The sequence below is a fragment of the Mytilus trossulus genome, chromosome 4, assembly GCF_036588685.1.
Source record: "Mytilus trossulus isolate FHL-02 chromosome 4, PNRI_Mtr1.1.1.hap1, whole genome shotgun sequence".
Lineage (NCBI taxonomy): Eukaryota > Metazoa > Mollusca > Bivalvia > Mytilida > Mytilidae > Mytilus > Mytilus trossulus.
In genome coordinates this window covers 36,624,263-36,640,639 of record NC_086376.1, presented here as the reverse complement: position 1 = coordinate 36,640,639, position 16,377 = coordinate 36,624,263, and the positions used below count along the sequence as shown (strand labels likewise).

Here is a 16,377-nt window from a genome sequence, read left to right as displayed (position 1 = left end):
AACAGACAGTTGACCCTAAATTGTTATTTTTTTTTATTTTAAGGTCCTTTTTGGTCATATAAGTCTTCAACTGTTTAGTTTCTTATACATTCTAGGACCAAAACATTACTAAGAAAACTGCCAAATCAATCTAAGGTCAAACCTGCCTGAAGGAGTTGAAACCTTAGTTTCTTTATAATTTCTATATTTATAAACTGACAATTTAAAAAAGATTTCTTTAACAATTTTTTTTTATTAAATGTGATCAAGTAAAACTTTGTTATGTCAACAGTACAAAGTATACATTTATTTATTGGATGTAAAAAACCTTGAAAGACATTGTGACAAAACTTATCAAATAAACATGCATACAAATGTAGAAAAAATATAAATAATCTATCAAACAAATATTAAATCAGTAAAATTGATAAGTTTTTCATAATGCAATATAAGTAAAATGTATATAAACAAGAATATGTCCCTAGTACATAGATGCCTCATCCGCACTATCATTTCTATGCTTTTCAGGAGAGTGTAAAAATGGGGTAAAAACTCTAATTTGGCAATAAAATTAGAAAGATCATATAATAGGGAACATGTGTACTAAGTTTCAAGTTGATTGGACTTCAACTTCATCAAAAACTACCTTAAACAAAAACTTTTACCTGAAGCAGGACAGACGGAAACGAACTAATGGGCAAACGAATGGACGCACAGACCAGAAAACATAATGCCTTTAAATGGGGCATAAAAATCCTAATGATTTGTTAATAAAGCATTTATTCCATAGGAACAATATAATGATCCGATTCTATTGTGTCAGGAAATCTCATAATTTTTCATTTGAGAGTGTTTTGATCATTTATGATCCATTCCCACTAAACAATTAATTGATTTTCAAGGAAAATGGATAAAGTCTTAAATATGACAATTAGATCTGTTGGGCGTATGACATTTGCGCCAATTTTGAAAATTTTCATTCTTTCATTTGCGCCGATTTCATTTTTTCATTTGCGCCGATTTTATATTTTTTTCCTAATTGGATTTACAGGTAAGTTACAGGTAAGTTCATACTTTTACATTGACCGACCACAGAGTATAAAGACAAATCAAGTGACATTGCAATTGGTAAATGGCTATCCCAATGTTTCGGGTTACCATTCTTTCCCTAAATGAAATCGGTGACTGCTTCACGTTTGACATTGTCTGACGCTCAGCTCCTTTTGCTGACAAATTTCAAAGATTCGTAGACAACGTTCAAGTACACATTCCATAACGGTCAACCAATTCGTGATGGAGTCCATAAAAATTAACCAAAGGATGATTTCAACTTCACCATGTGGAACTCTTGGTTTAATAGCTCCCTTGAGAGAAAATGCGAACTCTAGAAATGCTCCCACCAGTACGTATGCCAGACAAAGAAAAGATAGCCTTCTTTATCGACAATTACGCCAAATGTATAGAAGAGACGAAATCATAAGAAAGGAATATATTAGATGTGTTGCCTACTATACATACTCGGCAAAAATAGATTTATGATTTAAATGTATTCCGTTTTTATGGATTTGAATGCTGTACATATATTTTTAATTCGTCATTTTAGTATAAACAAAGTGCTTTTATCTTAGGATTTTACTTGATTTAAAACAGGAGACAACAGTTATATGCATGTTATGATTGACAATTCATAACATGTGTACAACTGGCTAACGGAAGAGGTCTGATGATAAATGAAAATAACATTACTGGGATGGAGAGTTGTCTCATTGGCACTCATACCACGTCTTCTTATATCATTTCACCTGTAATTTACCTGTTATTTACCTGTAAAAAAATCGGCGCAAATGAAAAAAAAAATCGGCGCAAATGAAAGAAAAAATCGGCGCAAATGAAATGCAGATCGGTGCAAATGCAAAACGCCGGATCTGTTTAATCTTATAAAACATTTTTTTTTCAGTCCAAGGAATACTCATAAGAGAATATGTGCAACCTATTTCCGTTTTTGTGCAAGATCAATTAAATTTTCTAAAATATAATTTCCTTATCTACATGAAAATCATTTACAGGTTATATTAAACGCTTCTTTACAATGATAATCTACCTATAGAAACAAATGATTCTTATACAATATATTTCTATAGCATCATATCTAAATTGCATTTGTGCACTTATTGTGTTTATTATTGTGATTGATGATCAATGTACAAAAATTTGAGATTAAGTAATTGTGATTTTAGTAAATGCTGCATAAAAATCATATGATGCCATCACAATTCAAATTAAAATTGTTTTCATTTTTTGGAATTCCATTAAGTTGCAATTTTTGCTATAATAAAAACATCGTAAACTATATGATTGGCTTGTCCTAAAAATTATACAACGCAAACACATTATGGTACTGTATAGCTGGTTATTTTGGCAGGGTGTAAATTTTCACTCAATTCCACTGATAGAACAACATGGGCAAAATAAATCACACCAATTAAAAAGTTTGCATGCAAAGGTATTGATAAAAGCTTTGAATTTGCAAACAAAATAACTGCCAAAATATTTTGTATACCTTTCTAATTCAATGAAAATCGCAAAATTTTAAATCGGCGAAAATATTCCACTATATGGTATAACACCATTGTGCTGAGTTGTGTTCGAAAGAACTGACTGAAAGGTAGTTGCCTGTAAAGTGATTAGTTTCAAATCCTAATAGATTGTATGATTTCAGATCTATTGCTTTTATCAAAAAGACAAAAAAAGTATAAAAAACAACTAGTAAAAAATAACAATAGAGGTTCAAAGTAGCCATGGTTACTCTGCTGGCCTTTTCATAACTTCATGAAAGCTACAAATATTTTGCTCTGTATGAAATCTCTATTTCATTCCAGCATATCACACATTCATACAAGCATGAACAATAATTACCCTATAAATAAGATTTATTGAAGAAACTGATATTTAAAAAATAAAAGCATGGTATGATTGTCAGTGAGATAACTCTCCACCAGAGACAAAATGCCCTAAAAATTAACAACTATAGGTACAATTTAACTGTGTGGCTTTCAACAATGAAGAAAACTTGTATTGCATAACAAGATGTAAAAGGCCCCAATATATGAAAAAATAAAGTAATTTAAACAAATTTACGTTTATACAGCATCACAATTCAGTATTACAATTGTTTCAATTATTTAACATTAGTATTATGCTTGGAGAAGACATTACTAAGTTGTAAAACTTGTGTCTAATCCATTTGTCATTTTGAACAATAAAATATGTTAAAACTATATGCTATTGTTTGTTCAAACAAAATGGACGGTTTATCATCATGATATCAGAAAGAGCTATTCTAAATTATTTAGATTAGTATGGACATTTTTGGAGATTTTTTTTCTGAGAAAGAGTTGACAACATGGTTCATTAGGGATCCTGAAGCATCTATCGATCATTGCAGAAAATGTATGCCAACAGCACAAAATTTAGAATTATTATAGAACTCCAAATTATCTTTCCAATAATTGCTTTATATATTTTGCTCTGTATATTTCCAGATGAGATTTATTTGTAAAATCACTAGCAAGAATAGCCTTGGATTGCTATTTTTTTAGATCAAAATTATGCCTTAAAAGACAAGTTCAGTTTGGTCTGTAACATACTAATAAATAAGATTCAATCAAGTTGTGGAAGGTAACATGATAATGGACATAAAGCGATGATAATATTACTCATATTGGCCCTTCAACCAGGGGAGGTAAAACAATTACAACAAGTGAAACTGCGAGCTACTGCTCACTGATGATACCCCCGCCACAAGTGGATATTATTAATAGTGTAAAAATATGCAAGTGTTCGGTAAACAGAAAGTTGTTGAGTAATAAATCTGAAAAGGCATCACACGGTATAGCTGACTTATATAAATCCTGAAACCAAATTTCAGAAATCCTTGTATTGTAGTTCCTGAGAAAAATGTGACGAAAATTTTCAACTTGGCTATCATGTGTAAAATCATACAAGTGTTCGGTAAACAGGAAGTTGTCAAGTGATCAATCTGAAAACGCATCACACGTTATATCTGACTTAGATAAACCCTGAAACCAAATTTCAGAAATCCTTGCATTGTAGTTCCTGAGAAAAATGCAACGAAAAATATTCATGGGACGGACAGACTGACTGACGGAAGGACAGACAGAGGTAAAACAGTATACCCCCCTTTTTTAAAGCAGGGGTATAAATATCACAGATATAAAAATAAAATAAGTGTATCAAAAATAATCAATAACTTGGTTATCAAACAAATATAATGGTATAAATAATAAATAAAATAATTTAAATTTGCATATTTATACAGTATGATCAACAATATAACACACTAATCTTCACGACAACATTAATTGTACAAATTATAAATTCTAATTCACTTGATCTAGTTTAATCAAGGCATCATAGTGGAAATATGCATGTATATATAGCATGTAAACAAAATAGTTGTCTTTGTGCTTTCTTTCCACATTTCAATACAGTACATAAATATCATTCATTTTCTTTTAAATTTTATTAAGTTACTTTGACAAATGAAATGTAAAAATGTTAACACCTTGCAATAGGTTGACTTAAAAAACTTAAGTCACATCAAATAGCACTTACACTTGTAAACTACCAGTATATCTATTTGTTACTGATGAACTGGTGTCTACTCTTTAAAGAAGCTCTATAATGAAGCAATATTTTCCTCATTTAGTTAATGTTTGTTACCATTAATTTTCCAGTAACACAAACCATTGCTTATTAAGATTTTTTCTAAAATGTTAACATAGTGCCTTGATCAATAAGATAAAATTTAAAGCTTCGTACCCATTACCCTCTTTTAAATAAATTAGAGTTAAATGAAACCTTTGACGTTACTCTCCATTAGTTCCACTTAGCCACATAACAATAGGACGCCTTTCACTCTTTCACTACTCCTTTTATTCATTAAATGTCATTCATTATTTTAACAATAAACAAACTTTTATCACGATTCATACATTCAAAATCTATAAGTCTTACTTTTCTCAATTAAATAATTCATCAAAAATACAAATAATGCTGTGACAACCATTACACATCTATTGTTCTACAGTTGTATTATTGAACAAGCTTTGAATTTACATCTAACCCAATTTCCCATATGGTGTGACAATCCATTTAAATCTATTGTATAGCATTTACATTACAGAACAAGCCTTGCTTTTACTTCTACCCATTTTGCCTAATGTTTGAGGTTCTTTATCAACCTTTGCTGCTTGGCTGGCCTTACTATTATCTGACAGTGGTCTTTTAATCTCTGGACCTGTCACCTGAGAATTCTGTGTAGATTTACCCCCAGCAGAGGTAGATTGCATTGGTTGTTTTGCTTTTTGACTTTTTGCGTCTACACCAGAAGTAGATGGACCTACATCATCCTTACTTTTATCAGAAGTATTATTCACTGCTGAATCAGCATTCTTTTTCTCCTCAATAACAGAAGGTAAAGTTTTAGAATCACTAGAATCAGCTTGTCTAGGTGTAGATACTTTGGTTTGTTTTTCTTTGTCCTCAGCCTTGTTCATTCTTTCCTTATATTCAGCAAGAAGTTCATCATTAATCAAAGACTTTTGTCTCAGCAGGGACTGTTTTTTCTGAATATTCACTTGTTCTTTAGCATCTTTGGGTGCTGTTAAAAGGTAAGAAAATATTCAAAGGTAGTTAATATATATGTACAATGTAATTCCTAACATTACAAAAGTTCAAAGATTTCAACAAGTTCATGTGACAAGTTGTTCTTTACGAAGATAATGTATGACATTAAGATATATAATGAAGCAAAAAATTCTTGTTGGTAATGTCAACTCTTTTTTGTATCAAATACTTTATCATGAGGTTTTAGGTGAAAGTTTTATACATGTTAAAAAATACAAAAACTTTCCATTAAAAGCTAAAGGGTCACTGAACAGGACCCCTTATCAGATGTTTTCAGATGATTGACAAACAAATATAGTAGAGCAAAGTGAAAGATCCTATGTTAATCTGATCAACATCTAATTTCAATTTGAATTGATTGAGAGAACATTTGAGTCATACAGACTTTACTCACATTTTTGAGAGCTCATAAAAATATATGTATATCATTTATACTCTACTGTAGACTACAATTCAAAATGTGACTGACAGGAAATTTAGCCTTATGTAAAACTTAATAAAAAAAATCCCCAAAAATAAAAGGTATCTTTTGTAGAATTGCAATAAAGTAGTATATACCTGTTCTATTTCTCTTGGCCTTTTTGGAAGATTTGAATGCAATATTCATTTTGAGTGGATCCATCTCTCTCAGAGATTCCACCATATGATCCACACCAATAACACCAGTTGTGGTCTTATCATGGGCTATCATTTCTTTGGTCAATACAGTAACCTTCATCTTTGATATGTGACCTTGACACAACCATATTGTTTTGCCACTTGGCAGACGACATCTGGAAAGATTATGTTATTTTGTTGTTTTGTAGTTATTTCAAATGAAAACAATTTTTGATGGCAATGAGAATGACTTCAAAGAACAGATATTTTTAAGATTTACTAAATTGGCCACATCTTAGTATTAAAATATTTTTTAGTACCTGCCCTTTCAGTCTAATTGCAGTTAGAAAAAAAATACAAACAACAAGTACATGAACTATCAATAACAATAAATTATGATAAAGTCATATGACAAACATGGCAGTATGCAGTATGCATGAAACTTTGCATTTTATGGTACTTTGCATCTAATTGTCAAATACAAATAGTGTATACCACATCTTCTTATTTTTATATAGGTCAAAAGATAGACTGTATGTTGGTAATGAAATGCCTTAATGTCTTGTGGTGATAAACCCAATAAGGAACCTGTGTCTCTCACCTTGGTCCATGTGAATATTCAACTAAGGACACAGATGGATTCTTGACAAAATTGTGTTTTGGTGATGGTGATGTGTTTGTAGATCTTACTTTACCAAACATTCTTGCTGCTTAAAATTATCTCTATCTTTAAGTATTGGCCCAGTAGTTTCAGTGGAAAAGGTTAGTAAAAATTTACATATTTTATGACAATTGTTAAAAAATGACTATAAAGGGCAATAACTCCTTCGGGGGTCGATTGACCATTTTGGTCATGTTGATTTATTTTTAGGTCTTACTTTGCTGTAAATTATTGCTGTTTACAGTTTATCTCTATCTATAATAATATTCAAGATAATAACAAAAAACGTCAAAATTTCCTCAAAATTACCAATTCAGTGGCAGCAACCTAACAACTGGTTGTCCAATTCAGCTGAGAATTTCAGTGCAGATAGCTCTTGACCTGATAAACAATTTCACTCCTTGTAAGATTTGCTGTAAATGCTTTGGATTTTGAGTTATAAGCCAAAAACTGCATTTTACCCCTCTGTTCTATTTTCAGCATGGCGGTCATCTTGGTTGGTTGGCTGGGTCGCCAGACACAATTTTTAATCTAGATACCCAAATGATGATTGTGGCTAAGTTTTGTTTAATTTAGCCCAGTAGTTTCAAAGGAGAAGATTTTTGTAAAAGATAACTAAGATTTACTAAAAATGGTTAAAAATTGACTATAAAGGGCAATAACTCCTAAAGGGGTCAACTGACCATTTTGGACCTGTTGACTTACTTGTAAATCTTTCTTTGCTGAACATTTGCTGTTTACAGTTTATCTCTATCTATAATGATATTCAAGATTATAACAAAAAAAAGCAAAATTTCCTTATAATAACCAATTCAGGGGCAGCAACCTAACAACGGGTTGTCCGATTCATCTGAAAATTTCAGGGCAGAAAGATCTTGACCTGATAAACAATTTTACCTCCAGGTCAGTTTTGCTGTAAATGCTTTGGTTTTTGAGTTATAAGCCAAAAACTGCATTTTACCCCTATGTTCTATTTTTAGTCATGGTGGCCATCTAGGTTGGTTGGCCGGATCACCGGACACAACTTTTAAACTAGATTCCCCAAAATGATTTTGGCCATGTTTGATGAAATTTGGCCAAGCAGTTTCAGAGGAGAAGATTTTTGTAAAAGTTAACGACAACGGACATCGACAGACGACGCTGGACTCTAGACGCTAAAAAAAAGAGATTTACCTTGAAAGGCCACCCATTTGCTGTTCTGTATCCATATTCATAACTTTTTCCCTCAACTTCCAGTACTCAGTTTTACATTCTGATAATTCTACTGCTGAGGACTACAAGAAGGAAAAATGGTTCAAATTCTGCATGTCAACAAATTTTATTTAACATTTTCACAATCTGTCCTACATTCTACATTGTGATTTAAAAAGATAAGATTTTACCGTATTCGGCCGTGTATTGTCCGCATTTGTGTATAGTCCGCACCCCTTCTTCATCCCCAAATATCGAGGAAAAAGTCTAGTTCGCTTGTATAGTCCGCGGCAACTTTTGACAAGATTGGGTCCGCGAACAATGACGGAAAATGCTGAATTTGCGGTATTTTTTTATTTTTTTTTTGGCCGAGATCGGCAATATAGTAAGTATTGTTGTTAAAGAGATGGATAGTCAGTTAAAACTTATGATAAGTTTCTGAATGGGATCTTTAAAGATATATTTTTAATCTTTGTTAAAGATTGCAACACACTATTCATTGTGGTTAAAAGATCGTTAAAGAGTTGTCAAGAATACATTATAACATTGACAACACATGATGTTTCTGTTTCTTGGCTAAACCTCGTTCAACATCGTATCCGAACTCTGGAAAAAAAAGGTCATGAAATCCTATAGTACTGCATAGTCCGCATCCCTTCCATCAATTTCATTCCCAGGGTAAAAAACCGCGGACTATACACCCCTTTATACGGTATATCAAATGTCATGGAAACTAAACACTCTATGCACAAAAACCATACCTGTGTAGTAGTATATATTTTAAAAGTGCAGAAGTACATGGGATAAAAAAAGATTTAATGAAACTTTCACAAAAATCTTGAAGACTGCAGGAAAAAAAATAGGCTATGCATGCTGTTCAAAATCCAACATGATCTAATAGAAATAGATAGGCACCAATATCTGACGCCAAAAGATAGCCAGACTAGAGGTAAAAACTGCTTCTTCCAAGAAAGGGCCACAACAGACGCCTTCGGACAAATAATGTTTTCCAAGGACCATTAGAGAATGGAACCACCTGCTAACATCAGCAACATCAGTTGACACAGTTGATGGATTCAGAGCTGCCCTGAAGGCATGCTCTGCTTAAATTTAGACAGTTACATCCTGTACATAGTTTTAATTGTATATATAAGAGAACGTTTTATCCTGTAAATAGCCAAGAGAAAACTTTCTGTGGTGTCCGACATTGCGTTAAGTTTTTCGCGGGACCTCATACATTCAAATTTGAATTTGGTTCCTTACCTGGAAGAAGAAGAATCTACCAAGAAGCTCAGAAACAAGATTTAATTTACTAAAAAAATCTGCTAAAAGGCTTACAAACAGTTATACATACAAAAGTAAGATGGAAATGTCTCATCACTGTATTTCACCAACTTTATTCAGCACTGGGTATATATACAAAATATCAGATAAAGCCACAGGCACTTGTTTTCTATCCATGGCAAGATCAACTATCCCTATATATTGGGATAGTAGATCTTGCCATGGATAGAAAACAAGTGCCTGTGGATAAAGCCCATGCAACTGGATGCTATTGTTTTTATAATATTAATAAATTATTTAGTGTTTTTAATGCTATAAAATTGAAAATGGAATGTGTCAAAGAGACAACAACCCGACCATAGAACACAGAACAGCAGAAGGTCACCAATAGGTCTTCAATGCAGCAAGAAACTCCCGCACCAGGAGGCGTCCTTCAGCTGGCCCCTTAACAAATATATGACTTTTCTATTCTATTTACCTCTGCAAGATATCTGAGATAAGCAACACCATATTTATCACTTAATGCATTCATCTTAAAGTGTTGATTATGTTTCATTAGTGCTGTAATACGTGTCAGGTATGGTGCATAGTATGTCAGTAATGACATCCCAAAGTCATCCTCTAATGGAATGGGATCACCCACTGCATGCCATCCCTAAAACACAAATTATCATAGTTAATAAATGATAGTAGAGGAATTAACATTGTGTTTCCACATCAGAATATCATGATAAATATTTTCTCAGATTAAACAAGAATGTGTCACCAGTAAATGTATGCCCCATCCACACTATAATTTTCTATATTCAGTGAACCATGAAAATGGGGAAAAATCTCTAATTTGACATTAACATTAAAAAGATCATATCATAGGGAACATGTGTACAAAGTTTCAAGTTGATTGAACTTCATCAAAAACTACCTCGACCAAAAACTTTAACATGAAGCGGGACAGACAAATGGACACACAGGCCAGAAAACATAATGCCCATAAATGGGGCGTAAAAAAAAAAGAGAAGGTAAAAATGAGATTATTTATTTTTAATTTATCACAACTTTTTCATTATTTTTTTTTTGAAAACCTATGATACATAAAACAGGTTTTATGATTTTGAAAGTGAATAATAGACTCCATGGGTTCAATGTATTTAAATTGTTTTGTAACTTGTTTGTTTTATGTTAAACTGTTATTACACATTACTCTTATAATAATAATGAAAATTTTCTTACTTTCTTATATATACAAACTTTAAATTTGTGGTTCATCCTACAAATATGATATTTAGCGTAATAAATATATATATAGTAAACAACAAGCAACATTGAAGTTTTTTCATTCTAATAAAGTAATATCTAACAGAACTTACAGATTCGCATTCACACAGTATATGTACACAATATTTTCCATCCCTGAAACTTATTTCTAAATCTTCGAGGTTTTTCTTCTCTTCATCCTTTTCTGTTGTATTTTCTGTAAAATCAAAAAGTACCAATTGAATACTAATTGTGGCATAAATATTATTTTCAATAACATAAATTTCAGAGTTCTCTCACAAGAGTTATATAAACAGCTTCACTAAGATGAAGATAATACATAACAATCTTTTCTCATTTAAAAATTTTGTATTAAGATTTCATGTTCAACATATTCAAAGGGGAGGATTTCAATTCTTTTAAAGAAAAATGGGATATTTCCTCTGAGCAAAGGCTGAGCCAGGGGACCCTGCCCTACCTTTTGTGGGAAAAAATGGTTTATTATATAGGAAATCACTTAAGCATGACTGGAGTGGTCCCCCCTTTAGGTTAGTCAGTGCCCCTCCCCATTATGAAAAGTTCTGAATCCGCACTGCTGAGTAATGATAATTTAGAAGGCAAGATAAACCTATTTAAATTAATGGAAGATAAGGCATATATATGTAAGAAAGTTACCAACACAAAAAAAAAAAAAAAAAAACACTCCAGAGATCAACATACGGTCTTAAACAAAACACAAGCATAGGTGCCTCATGTAATAAAAAAGTTTAACCAACTAACTTCAACACTTTAGGCCAGTGGTTAACAAAATTATTAGGCCACTGATGAGCTTAATAGTTATTCAAATGTGAACTTCTCTATAACTTAAAACATATTTCCACATAAACTTATTATGCCCTTTAAGTGGAAGTTAATTTACAAAATGTCTGAAATACTGCTTAACTTCACACTTTAATACAGGTTATTGTTTGAATTATCAAAACCATGAATCAACTTGATATGGAAATCCTGAATTTTCATTAACTTTTTCCCATTTATAAATTCATGAAATATGAATAGAAAAATCATCAAAACATTTACCTTTTTCCTTCTGAACATCAACAATGAACAGCCTGGGGTAAGGTAGACCTGTGTCTTGTGTAAGAGCGTACTGTGTTATCTGATGATGAAACTTTCTCTGAGCTAGCTCATACAGTTCCTGTAAAAATAAATAAAACAGATAATTTAATAGCTCAAGTAAAGAACTGTGCAATGTACAACTAAAAAATGGTTTTATAAACTGTTGTCTGTTTGTATATGTTCTTTTGGCTAAAATAGGATGAATGACAAATGTACTAATCCCAAGAAATATCAAAACTGAATTTCCTAGTTGAATGTACACTATACGGCTCTAGTAGAAATTGTCATTGTCATTTGTACCTGTACATGGTATGAAAAATTCTATATGGTTCTCTGTGCCCACTTCATATTGTGGACAAACTTTTTCTTTTCTTCCATCATAAGAGTTAAAAAAAAAACAGCTTGCAAAACTCTGGACTACACCTTGTTTGTTTTGGGGCCACTTGGAGCCCGCATCAGGGTGCGGGATTTTATAGCTGTGTTGAGTACCCATTGGTGACCTTGGGCTGTTCTCTGCTTTTTGGTTAGGTTGTTGTCTCTATGGCATATTCAGTGATCTGGAAGGTTTTTTTCACTATGGGCCCAGGGCCCCTCAAAAATAAATTCAATGGGCCATTTTAAAAAATAATGGGCCATGTTGTCAAATGAGTGGGCCATTCGAATAGACGTATTTACACTTGTATGCAAATTTGTCCGCCATTACGTAAAATCACACAGGTTCCCGTAATCTTTGACATCATAATTTAAAATATTTGACGTCACAATTTAAAAGTGATTGTTGCTTGACGTCAAAAGGTGATTCGGAGTCGATCTAAGGTCATTTGGAGGCAAGATACAGCTAAATACCAAATGTGTAAATACGTTTAACTTCTGTAAAAAAATAAAAAGTATCATTATTTTCTCATGTTTTGGAAAAGAGGTGTTGGTACAAGTTAACCTTTATGATTTTTGATAATATTGTTCCTGTGATTCTGTAATTTCAATGAATATAAAATAACTTCTTCCAAAACGGACAATATTAAAGATAAACCTTTACAATGTTTGAACTGTTACTGTTGCCTTGGCTTTTTCATGTTCATGTTTTTTTTTAACATTAAATTTGGGTCTTCGTCGATACCATACTCATTCTAGACGTTCCGTATTAGAGGACATTTCAGGAACGTCCTCTGCACTTATTGTGTTATTATTAATACTTCATCAAGATGACAAGAATAACAGTAGAGAGTACCATTAATTGATAGAACAAAACAATAATTCGCTGAAGTCATGTTTACAAAATGTCAAAACGAGCCAAAGACCAAAAAATGACAAGGACAGTTAAGCGCGTTTTATGGAGACAAAAACTATATTCATAAAAAGGCTTCAGGGGTTTTCAATCGAAATAATAGCAAGCTAAACTAAATTAAAAGATTATTATTAGAGTTAAATCTCGTCTGTAATAGCCAAATTCACAAATGTAAAGTTGTTTATAAAAAATTATATCATGAATGATAGTTAATTGCGGTTTTTGGGTTATCAGTTAAACCGCATGGTTCTATTATTCTATAGGAAAACACCCGAGACGTTAAACCGCAGGGCGCACGTCCTTCCCGATCACTGCATATTCCCCATTTTCCTTTTTAATTTTGCCACCATCTTACGGAACATTACTCTTACTGAAAAGAAAATTACCTGGAAAGACAAATTATCTTTCTTGTCTGTGCTCTCCTTATTTTTCTTTTTTCTTGATTCTGTTCTGTTGAGATCTCCTTTTTTGGATGTTGACTCTGATTGTTCTAACTTAAGGTAACCAGAGGCAAGCTCAAGTAGTTTTTCTTTTGCTTCATTCTCTGCGACTTGGCGGAAATCAATAACTTGATAATTTTGTCTAAATGCTAGCATGTTTGCCTGCAATAAAATAATATATTCAAAAGTTATTAAAAAAAAATGAGAATCTAAAAAAAAAAATAGAACTGTGAGTAAACTCATAAAAAGGTAGTCCAGCAAAGTAACACACATAATAAATTAAAATTAGTAAAGTAGATTATCTTTCTTTGCACATGTTCGGCCATGATTAAATTCCTCAAAGGTACTGTTTTACAACTGTATAAATTTTCAAATTATCTCTTTAGCTGTTTAAAAATGCACAGACAGAAAGATGGACAAATTTGATTGCATGGATACAAATTTGCTCAATAAATCACTGTTCTAATTTCTACCAAAACAGATTCTACAAAATGACTTTTTTTTAATTTTCACCCATCATTTTTTTTTTAAAGTATATCATATTGAATCAATTTTATTATTTTCTTTGTACTGAAAAAATAACAATATTTCATGTATTTGAGTTGTTTACTAATTGAAATATACCCCATATCTCCTTTTGTTTAGAATTGTTCTACATTATTTGCTATGATTATACATAAAAAAGGCAATTAAAATTTTCATTGAAACCCTTCACTCATTCTTTTAAATATTTCTACAGTTCAAATTATCCTTAAGTCATTAAGACTTGATTTAATCAATGTCATATATTATTCAGCCCCGCACTTTCACTTGCATCAAATTAATAAAATAGTAAACTTACTTCACTTTTCTTCCAGTTATCCCCTTGTCCTACGATAGCAAATATGATGGGAATGTGTAACGTAAGAGCAGCAAAGTTCAGTTCTGTCATGGAGTTATTGGAAGATGTATAGTCATCTGATACAAACGCTATCATCATTTGACTGTTTAGTAATCCTTTAGCTATGTCATCTAACAAACCACTCTGAAAAAAAAATGTCAATAGTGAATGACAATATTAAAGTTAAAACATTCATTTTCATTTGACACTTACACAATGAAACTATTTTTGGTATTCATTTAGCAATGTCATCTAATCTATTTGGATTTTAATACTTTCTAAATAATACACTGATTTTCCAAACTTATCAGTACATGTATAATAAAGTGATCTTGATACACAACCAAACTTAAATGTTACACTGTCTATTTCAAAATGTTGTCATGGTGAAAAAAAATAGCTTAAATTAGTGCTTAGTTAGTTATTTATGTTGTGTTATAAGAAAAGAGTCCAGTGAAAGGAAATATCACTGAATTAGATCTTAATACAAAATGAATATTCTTTATAAGTCAATATCAAAGAAATGCCTATACCATACAAGACAATTTTTACAATTGTTCTTAGACCCGAGAACACAGTTATTTTGTAGTGCATTTCTTTTAAACAATATATTCAAATTAAAAAAATCACACCTGCTCTTTCTCATAAAGATTTTTACAGTGTAATAATTACATTAGATGTATGTTTCATTATAATACGTTATTCTGATTGGCTAACTGCACAGCACGTGTTATTCCGTAGTCAATTGCATTGCACAATAAAACTTATCATTCATGATAACACGAGGTCCCGCAATAAAGTGCACAGGTGAATTAAATTAAACAAGAGGCTGTCACAACGACAGCAAAACGGATTTATTAGCATTTATTTGTGTCCTGACAATGTCACAAGAACCATTACTGATGATTGGTGAAAGTGAAAATCGTCAATATCAAATTTGACCTCTATTTTGTCATCAGTATCAACATATTAAAATTTGAAAAGCTAATTAGATTGAATGGTTTGTGAGTAAATGCAACAACGTGAATGGAAACACCATTTTACGATCTTTCAAGAACCATAACTCCTGAATGGTAAAAGTCAAAATCGTCATTATTGAACTTGACCTCTATTTTGTCATCAGTAACAACATATTAAAATTTGAAAAGCTTTGGTTGAATGGTTCATGAGAAAATGCATGGACACGACTGGAAACACCATTTTTCAATCTTTCAAGAACCATAATTCCTGAACGGTAAAAGTCAAAATCGTCATTATTGAACTTGACCTCCATTTTGTCACCAGTAACAACATATTAAAATTTGGGAAGCTTTGGTAGAACTGTTCGTGCGTAAATGCACAGACACGACTGGCAACGCCATTTTTCAATCTTTCAAGAACCATAACTCCTGAACGGTAAAAGTCAAAATGGCCATTATTTAACTTGACCTTCATTTAGTTGTCAGTAACAACATATTAAAATTTTAAAAGCTTTGGTTGAACGGTTCATGAGTTAATGCACGGACAACATTTGATTGCCGCCCGCCCGCCCGACTGCCCGCCCGCCGAGCATCCCCAATTTAATAACCGACATTTTTGTCACAAAAATCCGGTTAAAAATGATAAAAATCGTGTTTTCATTATCCTAGCTAAAAAATGTAATTATAAGTAATGAATGCTTCTTTTCCGCGCTTCATACAAAATGTACTTCGGTCAACCATTTTACACCCCAATAAATTTACAAAAGAAGCATTCAATTCTTAAGTATACTACCAATGAGACAAATAATATCAAAATTATAGAAACTTCTACTAGCTCTAACTCAAAATATTGACAATTCTGTGTTAAGGGGGAGTGAAATTCAGTTTGATAGCTTCAGACGTGATAAAATTTGTGACCTTTTTGAACTGGACCAAATCACCACTTAACATAAAGATTCAGCACCCAATTTTTTTTAACATGTAGTTACATCCCCATTCTTAATATTTCATGCATTTAA

General features: G+C 32.0%; 1 protein-coding gene across 1 annotated transcript in view; it reads right to left on the bottom strand.

Annotated features, from left to right (window-relative positions):
• Nucleotides 1-1,907: 1,907 nt before the first annotated feature.
• Nucleotides 1,908-16,377, bottom strand: part of LOC134715226 (uncharacterized) — an 86,522-nt gene continuing 72,052 nt past the window's right edge. Inside the window, exons 53-60 of the mRNA XM_063577270.1 lie at nucleotides 14,361-14,543; nucleotides 13,466-13,681; nucleotides 11,756-11,873; nucleotides 10,789-10,892; nucleotides 9,900-10,076; nucleotides 8,120-8,220; nucleotides 6,247-6,461; nucleotides 1,908-5,662 (exon numbers count right to left, since the gene is read on the bottom strand). Coding sequence (XP_063433340.1) covers nucleotides 5,175-5,662; nucleotides 6,247-6,461; nucleotides 8,120-8,220; nucleotides 9,900-10,076; nucleotides 10,789-10,892; nucleotides 11,756-11,873; nucleotides 13,466-13,681; nucleotides 14,361-14,543 — 1,602 coding nt within the window. The 3' untranslated portion in view covers nucleotides 1,908-5,174. The remainder of the gene's footprint in view (nucleotides 5,663-6,246; nucleotides 6,462-8,119; nucleotides 8,221-9,899; nucleotides 10,077-10,788; nucleotides 10,893-11,755; nucleotides 11,874-13,465; nucleotides 13,682-14,360; nucleotides 14,544-16,377) is intronic.